We start from the raw sequence: 24,099 nt of genomic DNA on the forward strand, positions 1-24,099 counted from the left end.
CTTTTAAGCACTAGAAGTTTTTTCTCACAGTTCTGGAAGCTGGGAAGGCCAAGCTCAAGGTGCCCCATGGTCCAACTCTGGTGAAGGCTTTCTTCCTGCTTCATAGTGGGTGCCTTCTGTGTCCTCACCTGATAGAAGGGGTGAGCTTTTTGGGACTGCTTTCTAAGAATGCTAATTCCAGGCGCCTGGGTGGCTCAGTCGGGTAAGCGTCTGCCTGCGGCTCAGGTCATGATCTCAGGGTCCTGGGATCGAGTCCCGCGTCGAGCTTCCTGCTCAGTGGGGAGCCTGCTTCTCCCCCTTGCTCCATTCCTACCCCCTGCTTGTGCTCTCTCTCAAATAAAGTCTTAAAAAAAAAGAAAAATTAAAAGTAAAAAAAAAACAAAACACTAATTCCATTTATGAAGGCTCTACCCTGATAACCCAAGCACCTCCCAAAGGTCCTGCCTCCTTATCCTGTCACCTTTGAGGGTTACGATTTCCACTCCTGAATGTTGGTGACCACACAGTCAGACCCTAGCACTCGCAGTGCCGATTTTGAACTCTAAGCTGCTCTATCATTTTCATTTTTACGTAATGGGGACTTCCCTTTCCTTAACAACAGCCCTGCCATCTTCTCTTAGTGACTCTTGATAAGAACATGACTTTTCCATCATCTCAACTCAGGTCCTATACTCTCTGCTGCTTCTCAAAACTTGTTTTCACGTTGTGGCTTGTTCTGCAAGTGGTGTGTGTTGACCTGTCCTTGTTTATCGGGAGCTTCTAGGGGCTGTGGCTGTCATGCCCTCTCTGCATGTATCGACACAGGACCTTGCAGGATGCTGTCTACATGGGGGCCCACCACTGAACACTTGCTGAATTTAACAGTTGGTGTTTGTGTTCACCAGGTAGCACTGTCTCACCAAGCACAACAATAGGTTTAATTCAGGAGCCAGAGAAGAGTGGAAGGAGAAGTCAGATGGTCTGCCTCTCTTGGCTCACTTGGCTCAGATGCTTTGCCATGCTTTTTCTCTGAGTGCTAATATGGGTTTAAATTGCTTGTTTTTTGCCCAGGAAAATATGGTGCCTCTGGATCATAGATTCATTTTTGTCCCCCTGAAATATTAACCATTACATTTTCTTGTTTTGTACTTTGAATTTAGAAATCTGAAATAAAGTGATAGGGGTTGTAGAAAAATGAGTCCAAACCAATTCTGCCTTCCTGTATTATGAGTCTGTGTAATTTTGACCACATCTGCTATCTTGTATTAAAAACTATTTGCGGGGCTCCTGGGTGGCTCAGTCGGTTAAGCGTCTGCTTCTGCTCAGGTCATGATTCCAGGGATCGAGCCCCCTGTCGGGCTCCCTGCTTGGCAGGGAGTCTGCTTCTCCCTCTGCCTCTGTCTCTCCCCCAGCTTGTGCTCTCTCACTCACACTCTCTCTCAACTAAATAAATAAAATCTTAAAAAAAACTATTTGATAGTTAGCTGGATGGTGGAAGTGAACCTCTTTAATTTAAAAAGAAGCCTTTGGGCCCATACCAACATAATTACCATCTGGAAACAAAAATGGAAGATTTCTTTTCTGAATTATTATGAATATTTATGCCAAAGGGAACTCTGTATGTTTAGCATTTTGCAGTGTATTTTATTTGGTCAGAGTAAAAGTAATTGTACTACCCTTGGATAGAATTGCATGACTTTTTTGGGATAATCTCCTTTTCATAGTGGAGAATTTCATTTGCTTCAGAAATTTCCATGGGGAAGCAGCCAAGTACTCAGGTACCTGACATTAACATTTTTGATGAGTTCAGGATTCTGAGATTTCAGTGATGTTTACACACATAAAAATTCTTAAAGAAATATTATGTCTATGGTCTCTTTGTTTTAAAAAATTGTATTTAGACTTCATTCACATAGTTATTTTGGTTTTTGCCTTTTAAAAAAATGGAGCTCTTGTTTCTTGAGACAGTCCGTATTCCCCGTACTCCATGGAGCATCCTGTGTCTTAATTGTGTGAAGAAATATTGTCACAGGAATTGTTATCAGAGAAACGTCCTTAAGCCTTGTCTGAAGGCAGGGGGTATTACATCAGACATCCCATGGTCAACACTCTTTCTTTAGCAAGTGTAAGTGATGTGGGCCCTATCTAATTGAGCTCTGTTCTTTTTCTAAGCTCATCTTTCTTCTCAAAGATCACAGTGATCAGCCACAAACTAAATTTTGGTTCTTGAGAAAGCACAGAGGTGTGCAAAAGATTCCTGGGCACAGATCTTCAGCTCAGAAGAAGAGGCTGCAAAGACGCACGGTGGGCTCTGGGTTCCTTCTGACTGTACAGGGCTGTGCTCTGTCCGGATGAGTTGCTTCGGAGGGCCCGAGGGTTGCCAAGCTTCCTTGTATTTCCTGAGCCGTTGCCTGAGCCAGGCTGGCCAGCAGGTGTGTGTGGGTGGCCGTTGAAGGAGAGATTCTCCTGCAGGGCACACTGGGAGACTTCTAGGGGATCAAAACATATTGCCTGTGTACTAAGCATACTATATATGAATGTGTTATAGATACAGTTTTCTCTACAGAAGGTTTAAAATGGATTCTGCAGGTGCCAGCGCTGGGAGGAATTTGAGTCACTAGAATTTGTTTGTTTTCTATATCCTTTCCAGCAAGTTTCTTTTCCTCTGCCTGGCACCTGCCCATATTAATTTCGGGCAGAGTTTTAAATCCTGGGATACTTAACCCCCGTGATAACCAAGGACAGAGACATTCCCTTAAATATTACCCCAATTGTGATTTGAAGGGCCAATTAATCTTTTCTTTGATTTTTTTTTTAGAGACAGTGGTTTCTCCTATATTCATATATAACTTTTTAATTTGTGTACTGGAAGAACAAGTAATTTTGCTCTGTTTTCATTTCCTTTCCACATTTCTGTCTCCTGTGCTGTTGGCGAAACTCATTATGTCCCAGCCTTTACTTGGAAGAAAGGACTTAACTGGTTTGCTCTATGAACCACACTGTATGTGGGGCACTGAGCAACCTGAGAATTTTCTGTGATTTGACACTTTTCTACAGCATATCACAGTTTACATGAGTAGGTGATTGGGGATTCTTTTTTGCTATTTTGGTGGGTAGAGCTAAAGATAACACTGATTTTGGTGTAAAATAGTTTAGTATCTTCTCCTATTTGGAGGTAGAGTACTATTTATCTCTTAAGTGGAGAGGGCAAAAGAGGTAAAAAAAAAAAAAAACCTAATCATTTCCTCTTACTGATACATTGCTAACCTATTTCCTTAGATTGCTTTTCTTTCTTTCTTCCTTTCTTTCTTCTTTCTCTCTTTCTTTCTTTCTTTCTTTCTTTCTTTCTTTCTTTCTTTCTTTCTTTCCTTCCTTCCTTCCTTCCTTCCTTCCTTCCTTCCTTCCTTCCTTCCTTCTTTCTTTCTTTCTTTCTTTTTAAATATTTTATTTATTTATTTGAGAGAGAGAGAGTGTGAGTGGGGGGGAGGGACAGATGCTTTCTGTTCAGAAAGTCCATTTGGCCTTTGAGCTAACCGTTTTGAAAGCAGCATGTTTCTGCAGTCTGTGAAAATTCTGTATTCATTACTTCTTTGTGCCTCGGAAACTACTGTAATTTGCCTTAGATTGTGTACAACTTTTGTCATCTTCAAATCTAGTTTATATTTGTTGGCTGTGCACGAGAGGCAGAAACAAATCATTTAGCATTGGAAGGAAACTCATTGCACACATTCTCCTTTGCAGCGCTGGGATTTGCATCACGGGATGTGAGGCTCTGAATCTTGCCCCTGAGAGAGAAGCAGTGACTCTGCCGAAGGTCAGGGATTTTCTGATCAGACACACGCAGATTTTCTCTTGGATTCTTTTTTTTTTTAATCTTTATTTATTTTTTTTAAAGATTTTATTATTTATTTATTTGACAGAGGTAGAGACAGCTAGTGAGATAGGAAACACAAGCAGGGGGAGTGAGAGAGGAAGAAGCAGGCTCCTAGTGGAGAAGCCTGATGTGGGGCTCGATCCCATGACGCCGGGATCACGCCCTGAGCTGAAGGCAGACGCTTAACCGCTGTGCCACCCAGGCGTCCCTTCTCTTGGATCAGTTGACCTTTTTTGTGAAACTTGAGAACTTAAATTTATTTTGTTGTTTGATACATAAAAATAACTGAACATTTAAATAACTCATTTCCTTCACATGTCGAAACGACGATTCAATTATTTAGGTACTTAGACTAATACTGGTATTTACTTTGCCAACATCCCGTGTTAAAATTCCTTAAAGCTCTGGGTTGGTAGCTATGGGAGAGAGAGGACACAGTTCGACTTGCTAACCTGTTCATCACTGACCTTCTGAGGTATCTTGCTCCTGCTCATTATTTTTTAAAATCGAGAAGAAACACTTTGTACAGCTGGGCTTTTAATTTGCAAGGAACAGAAATTGCCTCTGAGTAACTTATACCTGAACAAGGGAGATGAGGAAAAGTCTGAGGAGCCAGGTCTGAGGAAGACAGCCTTCACGGGGACCCCAGTGACATCCTCAGGAACGTTCCTGTGCCTAGCATCCTCTACCGCATTTGGCTACCTGTTCTCAGGTTGGCTCCCCACACTGGGTATCTTTTGGCACTTTGGGGCTTCTTTTGTTTTCAGGTTTATTGGGAGCCCAGCTGCCTTCTTTGTTTTTCTCCCACAAATATATTGATTTAAGTCTCAGAGCTGGTAGTGGTGTCCTGTGCTCATTCATACTTCGAGTTTGTTGGGATGTTTCCCAGGGTAGGGGGTGATACTCAGGGCTGCTGTCTTACTTGCACTGTCATTTTTTTGTGGGGCAAGTTAAGGAGATTCGAAAACTGTATCACTGCTGCCATTCTGTCAGAATTCTCTCCTGTTTGCTGTTCACTCTACTGACTCTTGAGTTCCATTCCATTTGTTCCTCACGTTATTTATTTGTAACTTCCTCCTAAGTCATCTTGCAAGACATTTGTTGATATGATCTATCCTCTCTATTATGTCGCTGTGTTCTCTTTTGTTTTGTGGATTTGTCATGTAATTTCCTGCTTTCCTTCGTTTTTTGCAATTTTTACATTTAAATTACTGATTTGCATGTTTAGTTCATTGATTTTCAGTTTTTCTTCTTTTTTTAAAGATTTATTTATTTATTTGAGAGAGAGAGGGGTGGGGGAGGGGCAGAGGGCGAGGGAGGGAGAGAATCCCACACAGACTTCCCGCTGAGCACAGAGCCCCACTCAGGGCCCCATCCCATGACCCTGAGATCATGACTTGAGCTGAAATCAGGAGTCGGACACTTAACTGACTGAGCCACCAAGGTGCCCCTCAATTTTTCTTTTTAATGTAAACATTTGAAGGTATAAATGGTTCCTGTAAGCATGATGTTTGCTTTATCTCATAAGTTTTGATATTTTATCGTTATTTAATCTCTTATTTTAGGGACGCCTGGCTGGCTCAGTCAGTAGAGCATGTGACTCTTGATCTCAGGGCTGTGAGTTTGTTTCCCCATGTTGTATGTGGAGCCTACCTAACAAAAAATATGTATATCTTTTCTCATTTTATGATCATTCTTCTTTGATCCTTGAATTCCATAAGAGCATGCTTTTACATTTTCATGCACATGATATTTCCCTGGGCTTTTTTTTTTTTTTTTTTTTTTTTTTTTTTTTTGGTATTTCTAATTTAATTCCTTTATGGTTGGAGCAGATGATCTATATGGTATTGACTCTTTGGGATTTTTGAGATTTGCTCTGTGGTCTACTTTCTGGGCACATTTTGTAAATGGGCAGTGGGTACTTAAAAGGAATGTGTGAATATACTTCATGTAACAAGTGTAACGGTCTGTGTATTGCATGAGATCAAGTAAGTTATTGAGCTCCTAATTCTTTATCTGCTTGGTCTGTGAATTTCTGAAAAGTACTTTATCTTTTTATAGGTATAACTAATCTTACATGGTACTTACTATATTCCAGGCACTATTTTAAGGGTCTTACATATATCAACTTACTGTGTTGGTCATTTTCTCCTCAGATCTGTTACTTGTACTTTGTATATTTTGAGACTGGGTACGTTTGTCCCTAGGTACCTCCACCTGGGAATCGAAGTCTCTTACCATTGATTATTGACCTTATTCATCTCTAACAAGATCTTTAAGTGTAAAGTCCTTTTTTTCTGAAATTGATGTAATTACACAGGCTTTTTCTCTAGTTATTATTTGCGTGGCATATCGTTTTCATTCTCCTTTGTGTGTCCTTTTATTTGAAGTGTGTCTCATAAACAGCCTATGGGTGGATTTTTCTTAAAAAGGTTTATTTATTTTGGAGAGAGAGAATGAATGGAAGGGGCAGATGGAGAGAGAGAATCTCAAGCAGACTCTGTGCTGAGCACGGAGCCTGACCCCACACTCGATCTCACGACTCTGAGATCACAACCTGAGCCAAAACCAGGAGTTGGTCATTTAACCAATTTCGCCTCCTAGGCGTGGCGTGGTGGGTTTTGTTTGTATCCAGTTTTTTCCAAGAGCAGCAACATGGTGTGATGGTCAAAGCAAGAACTTGAAGGCCAGATTGCTTGGTTTGCGTTGTTGCCTGGGGTGCTGATAGGTGGCAGCTACAACTTTATACTTGGCGATGGGAGGCCCTTTGGTTTCCCTTTGCTTAGATTTTAACCTCTCCCCTTGGTTTATGTTCCGTATCTGACCCTTGCTGTCCCAGAGGTGAAGTACCTGGTATGTTTAGGTTCCGATTCTCTTTAGGATTCTGTTCTTTCCCTTTCAGTATCTCTGCCACCTGCCCTTTATGGTGTTTGCACTACTCTTTACTTTTTATCTCTTGAAATGAATTGAAGTATCCGTAAAGTCGTCGTAATAAGACTGTTTACTTATAGGACTGTTTGAACGTAAGAGTTAATCATAGATGTAAGAATCTGTGACCAGTACCTGGCACATTAGAAGTGCTTAGAAGGATTTGTTATTGTTTTGTCATTAATATATTACAGTTTGACTTTTAATGCTCTTGGGTACCCTTTATTTATCCACAGTCCTTCCTACCTTTTGTTTGTCACTGTTAATCTTATCATCACATTTATTCTTTTTATTTTATGATTCAACTTTTTCTTCATTTTTGCTTTTTTGTTACACAGGTGATTTAAGGGGATATAACTTTTGAGTATCTCAATTCAGCATGTCTAAAGTCGTAACTGGATTTAATGGAATTTTGAAATCATTTTCCAGAAGGAATATAGTCATAATTAAACTGTGTGATAAGTTAAGATCTGTACAATTTTTTATCTGAAGAGTATAGAGTACTTCAACTAGTTGATGGGACTGGATTCTGTATTTCATATGGAGAGTTTAAAATCTCTGTGGAGCAAAATTTTTGGTCTCAATGGGAATCTCTGATTTTAGTTAATTTATTTTTTTATTAGAATGAACATTAGTGGTTGTGCTGGTGCAGAACAGTGTGAATGTACTTAATGCCATTTGCTAAAAAACAAAATTCAACTGAGCAAAGTTTAAAGATCTCATTAGCTTCATTCCGTGGTTCAGGATTTGGGCAGTGCCCAGTGTAGCAGATAGAAAGTAGCCCTGAGATGCTGTACAAAACGAAAGACTTCTATAAGCAGAAGAGAGCAGGAACGAGAAAATTATACTAGGTGAAAAAGTGGGTCACTTTCCTGAGGGGAGAGCAGGCGTCTACTAAGCAGATTACCTAACTAGTAATCCCTGATTGACTGGTTTAAGATTTCATCTTTGGGAGAGCCAAAACTGTAGTTAAGTCTCAAACATGATATGGGGCTTAGAAAAAGTGACTCCATTTTGGGCCTGGAATAATCTTTTTAACACACCGAAGCATATACTTAAAAATGTTTGAAGTGGTAAATATTATGTTATATATATTTTACCACAGTTAAGAAAAAGAGACCATTAGCTCTTACGTCTACATCTCACATTGAAGATGAAAGATAGTCATCAGTGTGAAAATCTAAGTCTTACAGGAGCATACAGGTGGGCTGAGCAGGACATCTTGCCATCAGTATGGTGATTTATGTTTCTTTCTTCAAATATATATGGTTCTCACTCATTTCCTAATGTGAATTTTTTTTTTTAAACAGGAAGGAAAAGCTGATGCGATGTTCTCAATGCCGAGTTGCAAAATACTGTAGTGCTAAGTGTCAGGTAAGAATGTTCAGCTACAGGGGCACCTGGGTGGCTCAGTTGGCTCAGTTCATGATCTCAGGGTCTTGAGATCGAGCCTCGCATTGAGCTCCCAGCTCAGCGTGGAGCCTGCTTGTCCCTCTCTCTCTCTGCTTCTCCCTTCATGTGCTCTCTCTCTTTCTCTCTCTGAAGTAAATAAATACAAAGAATGTTCAGCTCTGTATAAGGGAAACCTTCAAGTTCTCTGCTCTTAATTTGTGCTCTATTATGCCCATTGGTCTATTGCTGTTTCTTTACAATCTTTGATTTGTTTTAACTTATTTTCCTTTAATTTAAAAATTAATAATGTGTATGGTAAAATATCATTTATATGATATCTGTATTTATAAACTAAGTACGTAATATCCATATATCATGAAAAAAAAAGTTCACGCCTATCTTCTTGTCCTCCTTACCTGAGTCCCATTGTCCAGAGATACCTAGTTTCTTATGTCTTTGCAGCATTTTCTCCTCCTAACACATTTGCATATTTATACTCTTTGTTTAGAAAAACAGAGATGGGTTATTCTTATATACCTAAATTCTCCTTTTTGTTTTATAACCTGTCTAGAGGACCCTTTGGTGTCATCCCACTGATTCAATTACATGAATGCACCACAGTCGTCACTTCGTTAATGAATGCTTAATTTTTTTTCAATATTTGGTATTGCCAGTAATGGACCAAGCATCTTTTTGTGTACATTTCTGTACACCTTCACAAGTTAATTGTAGGGTAAATTCTTCCCAGCCGTACCGATGAGAAAAAGGATACATGATTTTGAATTTTTAAAGATAGTGCCGAATTGCCTTCTAAGAGTTTAATTTAGGACAACTGGCAGAGAGTCTGTGAGAGGACCATTGTTAGTGTCTTTGAAATTCTTTAAAGGGTGTATAATTAACATTCAGCATAACCTTTTCTTCTAAACTTATGATTAATCATTTCATAAGAAATGTAATTATGCTGTAATGAATTGCATCATAATAAAATGTGTAATTGGAGGTTTTGTGTCTGTGTCACTTGCTCTCAACCTTCCACCCATTCTTTTTGTTTCTTATTTTGGGGTGTGTGTGTGTGTCTGTGTGTGTGTGTGCGTGCACGTGAGCGTGTGAGAACACCTAGTGTTCCTCTTTTCTTTTCTTTTCTTTTCTTTTCTTTTCTTTTCTTTTCTTTTCTTTTCTTTTTTCTTTTTTTTATTTACATCTAGGCCGTGCTTCTCTGAGGGAATTTTGCTCTCTTGCTTTCTCCTATGAACCTAATTTCTCCAGACTGCAAATAGAGTGATCTTAACAGAGAAGAAACCTAAACGTACAAATTAATCAGAGGATCCAAGTTCTAATGACAGTTGTGCCATTAGCTCCTTAACTTATCCCCAAGAAAGCATGGAAACTTTCTGGGCCTCAGTTTCCTAATCTGAACTGCTGATAAGAGCTAATAATTATGAGATATCTACCATATCAGGTCCTGTTTTATTCTGTTTACTCTTCCATGAAGCCTGGGAGATCACTACCATTGTGCTCGTTTTACCAGTCAGGGGACTGAGCTAAGTAAGCTGCTAAGCGTGCTGTACTGAGTGCCCTGGAATTTGGATCCCGAGTTCTAATTTAATTTCTCTTCTAAGCCAAAATTTTAGTTTTGTTCTAACATTCTGATTAGTTGTAGCTTTCTGTTTCCTATTGTATTCACATTTTTTTCCTGGCTTTTGTTTTGTTTTTAATAAGGGTGCAACCCTGCCCCCAAGGAACACAAAACAAAAAATACTAAAATAGAAGGTTTGAAGTAACACTTTCCTAATGAAGATAGGGAATGTGAAAAATAATTGGGTTATTTTTGTCTCATTTTGTAAAGCAAAAATTCTGTCGCAGAATGATACCAGATTTATGTAAGATCATTAGTAATTATAAGAAGAAAAAGCACATTATGAAAACAAAGCCACACTTTTTCCTACGAGATAAATTCTAGATAGACTATTTTATGGTGATATTATCTATCTTATTCATGTGAAACTGAGATTCATTTCAAGGAACTTCAAATTAAGAAGACTATATATAGAACCAATGAATTACATATATCTTCTGGATGAACTTCTTTTCCAGTTTCAATGACCCAAACATTCACTTTTATTTTCCTCTGTCTTTAGGAATGTTCTTTCTCCGAAGCTACTTCCTCCTTTTGTAGTACACTCAAGGGAAAAAAAACCCATGATCTGATTAGAATGTGTTGAGGGAGTTTGGTGGGTGGGTATGTCATTTTGATTCATTGTAGTGCATGTCCTTGACCAGGTACATTAGCTGTTTACTGTAGCATCAATGATAACGTCATCGTCAGATACACTATAGAAAGTAATGGGAAAATAGCCGGTAAGATGAAAGATAATCATGTTTAAGCCAACTAGTGCATATGCTTGTATGTGTGAGGGGAATGGGGTCTGTGTAGAGGCAGGATGGGAGTCAAAGATTGGTCAGAATATATGCATTTAAACTGCTCTGTTTAGCTCACCCTTCAGGTACAGAATTAAACATCGTAATTATTGTGGATTCCTACAAAGCAGCACAAAATTAAACTGACACACTGAACTATGAACAGTAATGAACAGGAGGCAAAATGCCCTCGGAATGGAAATTGATATAGAGGATGTGGATTTGTAGCATAAAATCTATAATATGTTTGCCCTGCAGGGATATAACTTTGGTTCATTAGCTTAGCATTTGCTGTGTGGGGCCATGGCATCAACGAGTTGTGTGAGAGAGGCTATTGAGGTATTAGGAGGCATAATGTACCTCACGCCCATATGGCTGGTTTCAGTGTTACTGGTTTTCACATTTCATTTTTTTTAAAATTTTTATTATTGTTTTTTTATTATATTATGTTAGTCACCATACAGTACATCCCTGGTTTTTGATGTAAAGTTCGATGATTCATTAGTTGCGGATAACACCCAGTACACCATGCAATACGTGCCCTCCTTAATACCCATTTCCATCACATTTCATTTTTAAACAGAAAAGTAAAGTAAGAAGAGTGAATGTTTCCTCCAGTTTCCTTCCCCATTCCTACTTCTGCTTTCCAGAGGTAGTCTCTGTGTTTGTTTTGTGAGTGGAGGATACACACCAAACTGTCCGCCTACCCTTCATACCTAGTGTTCACATATATGTATATATTGACTGCTATGTTCACTACTGTTTGTCATACTGGAAAATATTTTGTCATCAGTGGCTTTGTATTCTGTGGACACCTTATTATGATGTGTCATAAAATGCGATAGAGGGCTTACATATGGGAACCAGTCTGATTTCTGTATAACCAAACATCGTAGGTGATTTTGAGATGAAAGAGGAGGTGTGGGTTCAGTTTTCTTTTAAAAAAGCATCTTCAGGGGCACCTGGGTGCGTCAGTTGGTTGAGCGTTTGCGTCTGGCTCAGATCATGATCCCAGGGTCCTGGGATCAAGTCCCGCATCAGGCTCCCTGCTCAGCAGGGAGTCTGCTTCTTCCTCTGCCCCTGCTCCCGCTCATGCTTGCGTGTGTGTAAACTTTCTCTCTCTGAAATAAATAGATAAAGTCTTAAAAAAAAAGCATGCTCAAAATTTGCAGTATTGCTAACAAGTAAGCCAATTTCAAACAATTCACCAATTATTATTTTACCTCTCCTGGATTTAACTTGATTCATAATATCTACATTTGTAATTGAATTAATTGCTGATCAGAATAAGCAGCCGGGTACTGTACCAAATAGCAATTTATATTCTTTTAAAAAGTTACTGTTTTAGCAGGGAAAGGCTCTATTTTATGTTAATAATTATAGACCTCTTTAAAAATGTGATTCTTATTTGTGGGTTTACATTTTGTGCTTAGTTATAGAATGATCTGATTCGTTTGTGATGAATCTCATATTAGTCAGCCCTAACAGGGTGATTTAATAAGTTGGGGCCTGGACTATCACACCCAATAATGGTAATAATGTAGAAAGCCAAGCCCTTTGTTTGTTTCATAAATAGCTCTGTGCCAGGCTTCAGACTGATAAGGACATGAATGGAGTGTTCTGTAGGGAAGTTGGCTTCATATCTAATTGTAAATGAAAAGGGAATACCGTGTAAAGGTTGAAATTCTTTGATCATATATCAGTTTTTTATTTCTCCCAACGTCCGGGTCCCTAAGCTTGTCTTTGCTCACTTTGCAGTCACCTGCTGAGTGGTCTCATCTGCTCCCATGACTTCAGTTGGTATCTGTACATTAATCATCCTTGAGACTCCATCTCTAGCCTTCTCCTTTTTTCCAAGGACCAGGCGCATACCTTACAGGGTCCCTCTACTTTGGTGGTGCACCCGTATCTCCAGTGCCATGTAGCAGGACCTCAGTGCATGATTTTTGCCTAAACCTGCTTTCGTTCTCGATTTTCAACCTCAGTGAATAATTCACCAACTGCCCAGCAGTCTGAGGTGCCGGGCTGGAATCATCTTTGGTTTATGTCCTTTCTTGGCCCCACGCCCGGTTAATCAACCTGTCCTGCTGATTTTACTACTTAAGATCGAAACTGGTTCGCTTCTCTCTCGTTTCTCCACCAGCACTCGTGTGCATGCTCCTGTGACCTCTCTACTGCATTGACTGCGGTCTGTGCCCTTCTGCCAGCTCCTTTTCTACTTCCTACACGGGAGACAGAGCGATCGTTTCATTCTAGAGTGTGAGTGTGATCTGTCACTCACCAGCAGAAAACCCTGGCCGTCTTCCTCAGGATGAAATTCAAGCTTGTGGATTTTGCTACGCTTTTACTTCCCAGCCTTTGGCTATGGGAGTCCTTGGGCTTGGGCCCACACCTGACCCCCTGCCTACTGAACTCCTCCTACTTATCCTTTATAACCCAGATCAAATGTCGCTCCCTTCTTTCCTAAACTCCTGAGACTAGTTTATGTCCCTCCTTTTTCACATAGAAATTATCTTAATTATTGGTTTAATTGGCCACTTATGCAGTTAGATGGCCAGGCTCGTTCAGGGGGTGCATTACTGTTCCCTGATGCAGATGTAACATGGTTGGTTAAGTGAATGAATGAATACATTCATCAGTGGTACTCGGTTGGAATTAGTTTTTGAAACATTACGTTATCTTTAAATAATCTGTCCGTAGGAATCTTTTTAATTTATTTTTTATTTTTATTTTTTTAAAGATTTTATTTATTTATCTGACAAAGAAAGCGAGAGAGCACAAGCAGGGGGAGCAGTAGAAGGAGAGGGAGAAGCAGGCTCTCTGCTGCACAGGGAGCCCCACACGGGGCTCGATCCCAAGACCCTGAGATCATGATCTGAGCCGAAGGCAGATGTCTAACCATCTGAGCCACCTAGGCACCCCTCTTTTTACTTTTTATTTTTAGTTGAAATATAATTGTCCTACAACACTGTGTTAGTTCTAGGTATATAACATAATGAGGTGATATATGTATATATCATGAAATGATCTTCACCACAAATAATTATACTCTTTTTCTTGTGATGAGGACTTCTAAGATCTACCATCTTACCAGTTATTAAATACACAATACAGTACTGGGGCGCCTCAGTGGCTCAGTTGGTGGGACTCTTGGTTTCAGCTCAGGTCTTGACCTCAGGGTTGTAGTTTAAGCCCTGCCTTGGGCTCCATGCTGGGCGTGGAGCCTACTTAAAAAAAAATGTGTGTATACACACACACACACACACACACACGCACAAACACATTATTCACTGTAGTCACCATCTTATATATTACATCTCCAGGACTTTCCTAATTTATAACGTGAAGTTTGTACCTTCTGACCACGGCGCTCATTTCCCTGACACCGCATTCCCTGCCTCTGGCACCTGCCTCTCTGTTCTCTCTATCTGCGTTTGGTTCCTTTTAGAGTCTATATGTGGAAGTTTTTCTTGAGCCATCTGTGTTGGCATTATCCATTGACTTCGCACGCTGGTAGATAAAGGGATTTAGCTCACCCACATCGTCATCTACTTCTTCTCCCTTCCTATATAGTTATCTCCAAACCTCCATCCATCCAGGGTTTATCCACTAGATATTTTTTGAGTAGATACTAGCTGGTCCCTGTTCTAAGTTATTCTGGGGGTTAGGGTGGTGGGCAGTTAGCAGTGAGCAAGTAAATAGGATCCTGGCTTTCCTAAAGCTTGTATCATGGATGTGGGAGAGACAGATAATGACAAATGCCCACAGTTATATGAGTGAATATGCTTTGGGTGAGCAAGAGTTCACCTTTGTAAAGGTGATTATAGAAGGACTTCCTGTAGAGGTGACATTTGACCTGGGATCAAATTGCCGAAAGTAGCCAGCCATGGAAAGCTCTGCAACAGATTTTTTACATAGAAGGAACAGCAGATGTAAAGGAACTAAAGCAGGAACAAACTTGTCATGTTAGAGGAATAAAATGGTGTTCGATAAGGGTGGATAGCCATTACCGTACGTGTGTCCAGACCCATAGAATGGACAACACCTGTGTTCACCATGGACTTGGGTGATAATGACATGTCACTGTAGGTTCATCCGTTGTAATACATGGACTGTCTGGTGGGAATGTTGATCATGCAGGTGGCTGTGCATGTCGGGTGGGAGGGAGTATATGGGCCTCCTCTGTACCGTCCTCTCAATTTTGCTGTGAATTTAAAACTCCTCTAAAAAAATTAAGTCTTGAAAAAATAAATACAGAAAAAAGTAGGAGTTGGAGGTCAGGCTAGTGAGTGAAGATAGGAAGGACTTGATTATGGATCCATCCATCTATTGATTATTTAGCAAATATTAGGGTCAATACTGGGACTTTTCTAGGCTCTGGCATAATATTATTGAACAAGACACAGAAAGAAAGCCCTTACCCCCCAGTGGAGCTTACATTTTCTCAGTGAGACAGATAATAGATAGTAAAGTGATATGTAGTATTATCTTATATTTGTGCCTAAAATAATGGGGGTAAAAGAAAATGATAGAGATTGGGAGGTTGTTTTGTATGTGTGTGTGTGTGTGTGTGTATGTGTGTGTGTGTGTTTGTGTGTGTGTGTACATATATACATATATGCATACATATGACATACACTATATACATATCTCTATATATTTAATGTATAGATATTGAGGGAGATAAATAGATATATTTATACTATTTATAATGAGATCTGTCTCTACCTATCTACCTACCTACCTATCTACTTGTCTTATCTATCAATCTGTCTGTCGATCTAAGACCTCTCAGGAGTGGCATTTGAGTGGACACCTGAAAGAAGTAATCAAGACATGCCAAGATTGGGAGAAGAGAGTTTCAGGCTGGATGCACATCAAATGGAAAAGCAGGATTGCATATGGTGTGTTCAAGGAACGACAAGAAGGCCAGAGGGTGGACCAGGGGCGGGAGCAGAGGTTGTAGGAGTTAAGATTGGAGAGCTGGGAGGGGCCAGGTTATGGTAAGGCCCTTATATGCTGTGGTTAAAAATATACATAAAAATATACATCTGTGTGTAATGGGCTGCTGCTATAGGATTATAAGGGGGGAAGGAGGGTCAATATTACAATGTGATTGAAATTTTAAAGGAAACTTTCTGACTGCTGTGGGGATAGCGTAAGGGGAGTAAAGGTAGGGGATGAAGAGGCAGTCAGGAGGTTATGACAGCAATCTGGTCATCGTATGATGGTGGCCAGGACTACAGTAGTGGCACCAAAGAGGACCAGGCAGATTTGAAGGAACCGCTGACTGAATTTGCTCCTGGATGCACTAATCATTCGTTGGTTTGGGAGTTCAGTGTGTGCTAAGCGCTGATCTAGGCAAGAGCTTGGATGGCTTGGATTAGAGGAGTAGCAGTGAGGCGCTCAGAAATGATTGGGATCTCAGACATATTTTGAAGGTGTAGCTGAACGTTTGCCAAGAGGTTAGATGTGAGAGGCGAGGAAAAAAGAAGAGTCAGAGGTGAGCAACTTCGGTGATGGTGGTGCCAGTTAGCGACTTACAGAAATCTGATGGAGGAGCAGGCTCTGGGAGGGGAAGTTTAATACCCACGTTTTGAGTTTGTGCCCACTGAACATACTCGTGGAGATATTGAATAGGCAACTGATATGTTTGTGTGGCACTTAGAAGAGGGGCGGAGACTGAGTGAAAAAGATAAATGGGGAATGATTATGGGATGAGGAGGGAGAGAGGAATCAAGAAAGATTTGTTTTTGGCTTTAGCATTTGGGGAGATGATGATTGCATTTGTGACATGGGGAAGACTCTGTAAGAGACTCAGATGGGGAAATCTGCTTTGGCCATGTTAGTCTGGGGATGACTGTTATACATCTGTTAGGGTCAATTTCCCCTTCTTGAGTTTGTCACTTTAAACAATATGGGCAAACCTCCATCTATGTTTTATCAAGCATAGTTGTCTCCCCTTATCTGCCGATTCCAGTTACCTGACGCCAGCTGCATCTCAAGAATATTATGTGGAAAATTCCAGAGATAAACACTTCATAAGTTTTAAATTGCATGCTGTTCTGAGTAGCGAGATGAAGTCTTGCACTGTCCCACACTGTCCCATTTCTCCCACGTGGGACCTGAATCGTCTCTTTGTCCAGCATATTCACGCTCTATGTACTACCTACCTTGTAGTCACATCTCCTAAGTGTGTATGTGTAGGAAGAAGTAGTGTGTGTAGGGTTTGGTACTATCTGCAGTTTCAGGCATCCGCTGGAGTCCTGGAACTGTCCCTCATGGGTAAGGGGGATCTACTTTATAGACACTGTCTCTTGATTCCCTACTTTGAAAGGTGAACATACTAGTGTTCCCTCTCATCCCTCTATCTGTTACCACTCTATTTATTTCCTGTAATTTGCCAGTTGTACCTTCACTTTTGTATTGTCAAGATTAATATTTACATTCTATTCTGGAACACAAAGATAGGCCCTGTCTAGGCGCGCCTGGGTGGCTCAGACATTTAAGTGTCTGATTCTTGATTTTGGCTCAGGTCATGATCTCAGGGTTGTGAGATGGAGACCCGTGGCCGGCTCTGTGTTGGGCACGGAGGCTGCTTAAGATTCTCTCTCTCGCCCTCTGCCTCTCCCCCCCATCCCCCTACCCATCTCACACCTGCTCTCTTTCTCTCTTGAAATAAAAATTAAAAAAAAAACCCGAAACAAAATTAAGTCCTGTGTATAAATTGATTCTAACCGTTCAAAATCCATAGTTATAATACGTGATTTTTAAAATATCACTGTATAGATGACAGTTCCGTGAAGCTTCATTCAAAGTCCCACAGATGAATAAGCTGACTGTAATTTATGTGGAAATGCAGAATACTTAACTGAGTCCTTTAGGTAAGAGGAGAGCAAAGTTGGAGGATTTAGACCCCCTGCTTTAGAGACCTATTCTAAAGCTTAGGAGTGATGTAGAGAGTGATGGATAGAATGGAGAATCCAGAAATAGAGATGTTTTGTTTCCTTTCATGGGATCGTCAGTCACAAGATGGGACACAGAGAGGCTCAGGAAAAAATGTTTATTACACTTGTGGTTCCCAGAACAGGAAGCATGGATCGCCATACGGGACCACATGCAGAAGCCTAGGGTATCGGGGAGGAAGGCAGGAGCCCGGGGAAAAGCTGAGGCTAGATCCTTTGTTAGGGTTTCTGTGGGAAAGGCAAGGCAGAACAGGTCAAACCATTTAGGACTGCTGAATTTGAATAATTCCTGAGGGTTTTGGATTATAGGAATGGTCGCTCATTGCCTGGTGTACCTGGCTCTGGGACTTGTAGCAGAGAGAGGGGATAGGGCTGTGGATTGGTTAGTTTGCTTATCACAGACACACTCCCTGTAGAGTTGGTTAAGGCATTGTACCCATAACTTATTTAAAATGTTTCCAGCTGTGTAGTAAGGCAGCACAGTAACATGGGTTTGATTTGAATGGCCATTTCATAAGATAAACAGTAAAAAATATTCAACATCATTAGTCATCAGAGAAATGAAAATTGAAACCACATTTAGGTACCTTTACATACCCACCCACCAGACAGGCTGAAATGCAAAGTACTGACTATACCAAGCTAGAAACCTCATGCTCTTCTGGTAAGAATGTAACATGGTCACGAGCTTTGGAAAAGTTGGATAGGTTCTAAAAATGCTAAATGTTCACTTAACCTCACAAACCAGCGGTTCTGCTCCTAGGTAAAGTACCCACACACTACACACACATACACACACACACACACACACCACACACACACACACCACACACACTAAACACACATACACACATTACACACACAGACACTACACACACACTAAACACACATACACACACTACACACACACACTGCACACACATACACACACTACACACACACACACTACACACACACACACACTACACACACACACTAAACACACATACACACATTACACACACACACTACACACACACATACACTAAACACACATACACACACCACATGCACACACTACACACACACACACACACACACACACCACACACACCACACACACACCACACACACCACACACACACCACACACACACACACAGCCGTAAAGGAGAACAAACCACTGAAAAATGCAACAACACGAGTGAATGTCAGAAACCTCATACCGGGGGAATAGAGCCAGATTGGAAGAAGGAGTGCTGTTCGCTATCCTAGGATACGCACAAGTAGTGTCTAACGATGGAGCCCGCATCACCGGTTACCAGGGTTGGAGGGCTTGGATGTAAAGGGAAACAGGAACTTTGGTGGGGAGGGCAGTAATGACAGCTTATATCTTAATTTTGGTGTTCTTACAAGGATGTATGTATATATTTGTCAAAACTCATCAAATTATACTCTTAACATTGGCACATATTATTGTAATGTAAATTATATCTCAAGAAATTGTTTTAAAAATATTGATCACTGCAGGGGCGCCTGGGTGGTGCAGTCGTTAAATGTCCTGACTCTCAGTTTCAGCTCAGATGATGATCTCAAGGTCCTGGGATCGAGCCCCGCATCGGGCTGCATGAGATTCTTTCTCCCTCTCCCTCTGCCCCTTCCCCCCCGTCTCTCAAATAAATAAATAACTCTTTAAAAAAAATTATTGCTCACTGCAGAGTCTTTAAGTGTGCATGGCTCTCCTTTCCTTCTCTGTAATGAAGTGGTCACAGCCTTTCAGCCCCTCAAAGAATGAGACTGCTGTCGAGGAAGCCATCCTAGGAGGGTGAGAGAGGCCAGGACGACCAAAGAGAAGGCTGAGACAAATCTCTGCATCAGAAATATTAGCATCAAATTCAACCAAATCTCCATTTGGACACTCCTCTCCTTACTCAAAATCATTCCAAGAGCAAGGAGGTGTTTTCAGACTGTTTGGCATGCAGACTTTTGGTTAAGTCTCTCTTTTTAATTCTACTTTTCAGTCCCCTTCTTTGCCCGACATAAACTCTTTGATGCTAAATCCTTGTTGGATTTCTGCTTGGTAGGTTGGCTCCTCTCTCAGAAAAGACTTTGAGGGTAACTTCCCTCTGTCATGGCCTCCACTGCCCTGTTTGTGCAGCCTGTCTTATCTCCACTTTCTGGACATGATGTTGAACTCCTCATTCATGGATGGCCCTTCTAATATACTTTGTGAATTGAAAACTTGATGATTACTTGTAGCAGGGAGCTAAAATACATGTGCTCATCGCCATGTTCTGCTGGAACTCAGTGCTGACCTTCTGATTAATCCAGCATGGAAGTTTCTTTCAGAGAAGGTTGGCAGTCTGTAGAGGTAAATGAGTTGTTTTGTCTTTCCAGCTAGAATATATCAATTAGGTCATTCCATCTTCATATGCTCTCTGTTAGATCAGAGGTTGGCAAACTTTTTTGTAGTGGCCCAGATAATAAATATTTTAGGCATTGTGGGTAGTAGATGTGTTGTAACTACTCAGCTTGGTTGTCATTGTGTCAAAGGAGGGAGTGTAAATTTTGAGTGTGACTGTGTTTCAGTTAAACTTTATAAAAGCAGGTGGCAGAATGGATTTGACCAGAACCGTACCCCAGATGGTCACTGACTTGCTTTGGGGCACTAATACTATTCTTTATTATATGGTTCCTCAGTTAACAAGGAGACTAACTTCCATTTTCTGAAGAAGTAACACTTTTTTCTTGTTTCTTCCATCAACTTGATGCCCTGGGATGACTCTCCTGCCTCCTTTATATTTGGCTCTGTCTAATTTGATGAAGGCTAGTGGGAAGGCATTCTTGTGCTCGGTTTGATGCAGCATTCAGTAAGCTTTGAAAGTGATAAGTCTAATGTCGATCACTAGGTCTCTCGTGTGCTCTGAGGAGATTTTATGCAAGATTTTAATCAATACCTGTCAGTCAGATGAGACACTGGCTTAGCTTTCCAGTTGTTTTTTTTTTTTCCCCAGATTCCAACTTTTTAGACCTTCATATATCTTCCAACTTGTAATTCAATACTGGACTACTTTTGAGAGATGAAGAGGGAGAGAGCAAAAATAGCTTTTTCTTTTAGGAAAAACTGAAAAAAATTACTACCAATTGTTCAGTTCTGTAAACAAATGTATGAAGAGCATTCTTACACTTTTTCTGTACATCATTTACATTGATGAGGGTTAAGTGCATTACAAATATTATTTATATATTTATATGCCAACAGTATGCACATTAAGAATTTTGATGTTCATTACTAAACACCATCAGAAGGGTTAGAGGGGTGCTTGGGTGGCTCAATTAGTTAAGCTTCTGACTCTTGATTTTGGCTCAGGTCATGGTCTCAGGGTCGTGAGACTGAGCCCCGCATTGGGCTCCACAGTGGACGTGCAGCCTGCTTGGTATTCTCTCTCTCCCTGCCCCTCCCCCCGCTTGCACACAAGCTCTCTCTCTCTCTCTTTCTCTAAAAAGAAAAGAAAAAGATTAGAGAACCTTACAGTTCTACTAATAATTTAATAAGTATAGGGTAGTATTTTTTTGTTTCTTCTATTTAGTATGTACAATGGCCTTCTTTTTCATTTAGTCTGGATCAGTGGTTTTTCAGCCTTAGGTACATATGGAGTCCTTTGTGGTGATTAAAAAGAATTTGGACACCTGATCATATCTCATCACTACCGTCAGAATCTCTTCAGTCATCCCAGGCTGTGAATTTAAATATGTACTTTGTGTGTGCGTGTGCTGTATATGCCTGTGTAGCATTGCTCTGGATCTGCAGTTTTCAACTCTCTTAGACCTAACTCTTTTTTTTTAAGTTTATATTTATTTTAGAAAGAGAGACAAAGAGCACACAAGTGGGGGAGGGGCCGTGGGAGAGGGAGAGGGAATCTCAAGCAGACTCTGTGCTAAGTGCAGAGCCCAACGCTGGGCTCAATCCCATGACCCCGAGATCATGACCTGAGTAGAAATCAGGAGTCGGACACCTAACCGACTGAACCACCCAGGTGCCCCTCAACCTTTTTATAGTAATTATATTTTTGTCCTCTCTACTATATTGCAATGAAATTCCGTAGTTAATACAATCTAACTAGTTACATATTTTTAAAATTCAGTATCAGGGGCGCCTGGGTGGCACAGCGGTTAAGCATCTGCCTTCGGCCCAGGGCGTGATCCCGACGTTATGGGATCGAGCCCCACATCAGGCTCCTCCGCTGTGAGCCTGCTTCTTCCTCTCCCACTCCCCCTGCTTGTGTTCCCTCTCTCGCTGGCTGTCTCTGTCTCTGCCGAATAAATAAATAAAATCTTTAAAAAAAATAAAATAAAATAAAATTCAGTATCAGTATAATGCCATATCTTGTATGTAAAGGAGAAAAAAATAAAAACAACTTAAAATAAAATAATGTATAATTTATTTATGTATTTTATTTTTTCAAATTTTTATTTGAATTCTAGTTAGTTAACATTTAGTGCAATATTGGTTTCAGGAACAGAATTTAGTGATTCCTCCCTTACAAATAACACCTAGTACTCAACACAACAAAAGTAATACCTGTTGTCGTGTAGGGTGCTCAGGCACGAGTAGACTGGAAGACGTAATTAAGAAGTCTTCCCTTGATTTACCTAGAAAATTCAGTGCTATGAAGGCTGTGTAAAAACAAGTTCTTTGTTTTTATATGTGAAAGGAGGCTTGGTTCCAGGCTCGGATAACTGGAAACAAGTTTGTCTCCTCTAGAGAATGTTTGATTGGATATTTAAAAGTCATCTTGGATTTGAACAATTTTTTTTTTAAGATTTATTATTTTTTAGAAAGAGAGAGCATGCAAGTAGTGGGAGGGACAGAGGGAGAGGGAGAGAGAATCCTTAAGCAGATTCCCCGCTGAGCGTGAGCCCTGACTCCACGACCCTGAGGTCATGACCTGAGCCAAAATCAAGACCTGAACACTTGACTGACTGAGCCACGCAGGCGCCCAGAAGGATTGATTCTTCATTGCTTGGAACTGTCCCTCACAGGTGTCCAGCATCTCTGATTCCTGTGCACTCGGTGCCCATGTTTCTCCCCAGGCATCCTGACAAATAACGATGCCCCCATATGTTTCCCAAACAGCCTTCCAGATTAGGGTTATCCCCGTTGGGAGCTACTGGTTTACTTAATTAGTTTTTTTTTTTTTTTTTAAGATTTCATTTATTTATTTTTTGGACAGAGAGAGACGCAGCAAGAGAGGGAACACTAGCAGGGGGAGTGGGAGAGGGAGAAGCAGGCTTCCCTCTGAGCAGAGAGCCTGATGCAGGGCTCCATCCCAGGACCCTGGGATCATGACCTGAGCCGAAGGCAGACGCTTAACGACTGAGCCACCTAGGTGCCCCACTTAATTAGTTTTTGTTCTGAGTCACTGTAAGTGCTATAGAGCATGAAAGTGTAGAGATTCCATAGTGGTTTCTGAGTCCTGTATGTACTGACATGTGGAGTCATTGTAGATGTCTTCATTTCCTTTTTTCCATCCAAAACTCTTTTTCCCATTTTCTTTGTGTCTTAATGCAATATTTTAATTTTGTCTTTCATGCTAATTTGTGCTTATTGTACATCATTGATAATGTTCAACTTTCAGAACGGAGCACATTACAGCCAGTATTGTGAACAAAATCTTAATTACACCTGCATTGTGGTAAGGGAGGAAAATAGGAAAAAGTAAATCAGGAGGTTGTCTTTCAAAAACTGGCAGATAATATTATGTACTGTTGAGGTCTAGACCAAGGTTAAAGTTTGTACAGTTTACATAATGCCTAGTGCTGTTGTAAGATCGTGGAGTTTTGCTTCAATGTCTTAGGCGGTTACTTAAAAGATTGCTTTGTAAGCCTTTTCTGTGGTGTGCTTCTGTTAGTGAGCCGTGTGGTAAGATGCGATGGTGACGCTGACAGTAAATCCTAATAATTACTGTTTTAAAAATCATGGGAAGATACAAAGTAGGCTGTACCTTGACACTATGCTATAGATCAGTTTTAAGTGATATGATTACTTTCTATATTTATATAGATCTGATTCGGTTTTTAGATGAAAAGAATGAATATCATTTTCTGGAAAGCAAATGGGAAGATAAGTATGTTCTCTGGTGTTCTCGTGCAGTGATTTAGGAATAGCTTTAAGAAACATACTGTCTAGTTTCTAGTTACTGTTGAGAAATAGGAGTGCAGTATTAATTATGCTAAAGACCTAAAGTTGTTTTGACAGGAATTCTCCAAAATGTGGCTGTTTAATTCTAAGTAATGCCGTTTAACAGATCAGCAGTTTCATTACCTAGGGGTACATTTGATAGTTCACCCTGGTAAGCTGGCAGGAGACTGAGATGCTCGGAACATAACAAAGGAGTTGTGGATGATCTCTTGTACTTACAAGTATCGAGTAAAATCTGCTCTTCAGACCTTTTAGTCCAAATGGTCTCAGCCTTCTTTTGCTAGGTGCAGTCCTTGCCATCTGCACACTTGCTCAGGCTTTGAACAGGGCCAGAGTGCTTTCTCAGAGACCCATGGGTACTTG

General features: G+C 40.6%; 1 protein-coding gene across 2 annotated transcripts in view; it reads left to right on the top strand.

Annotated features, from left to right (window-relative positions):
- SMYD3 (SET and MYND domain containing 3) overlaps positions 1–24,099 on the top strand; it is a 699,034-nt gene that overhangs the window by 155,250 nt on the left and 519,685 nt on the right. For both annotated transcript variants that reach the window (XM_034666622.1, XM_034666623.1), the window contains exon 2: positions 8,092–8,155. In XM_034666622.1, the coding sequence (XP_034522513.1) occupies positions 8,092–8,155 (64 nt within the window). The remainder of the gene's footprint in view (positions 1–8,091; positions 8,156–24,099) is intronic.

This window comes from Ailuropoda melanoleuca, chromosome 8 (genome assembly GCF_002007445.2).
Source record: "Ailuropoda melanoleuca isolate Jingjing chromosome 8, ASM200744v2, whole genome shotgun sequence".
NCBI classification, from domain to species: Eukaryota; Metazoa; Chordata; class Mammalia; order Carnivora; family Ursidae; genus Ailuropoda; species Ailuropoda melanoleuca.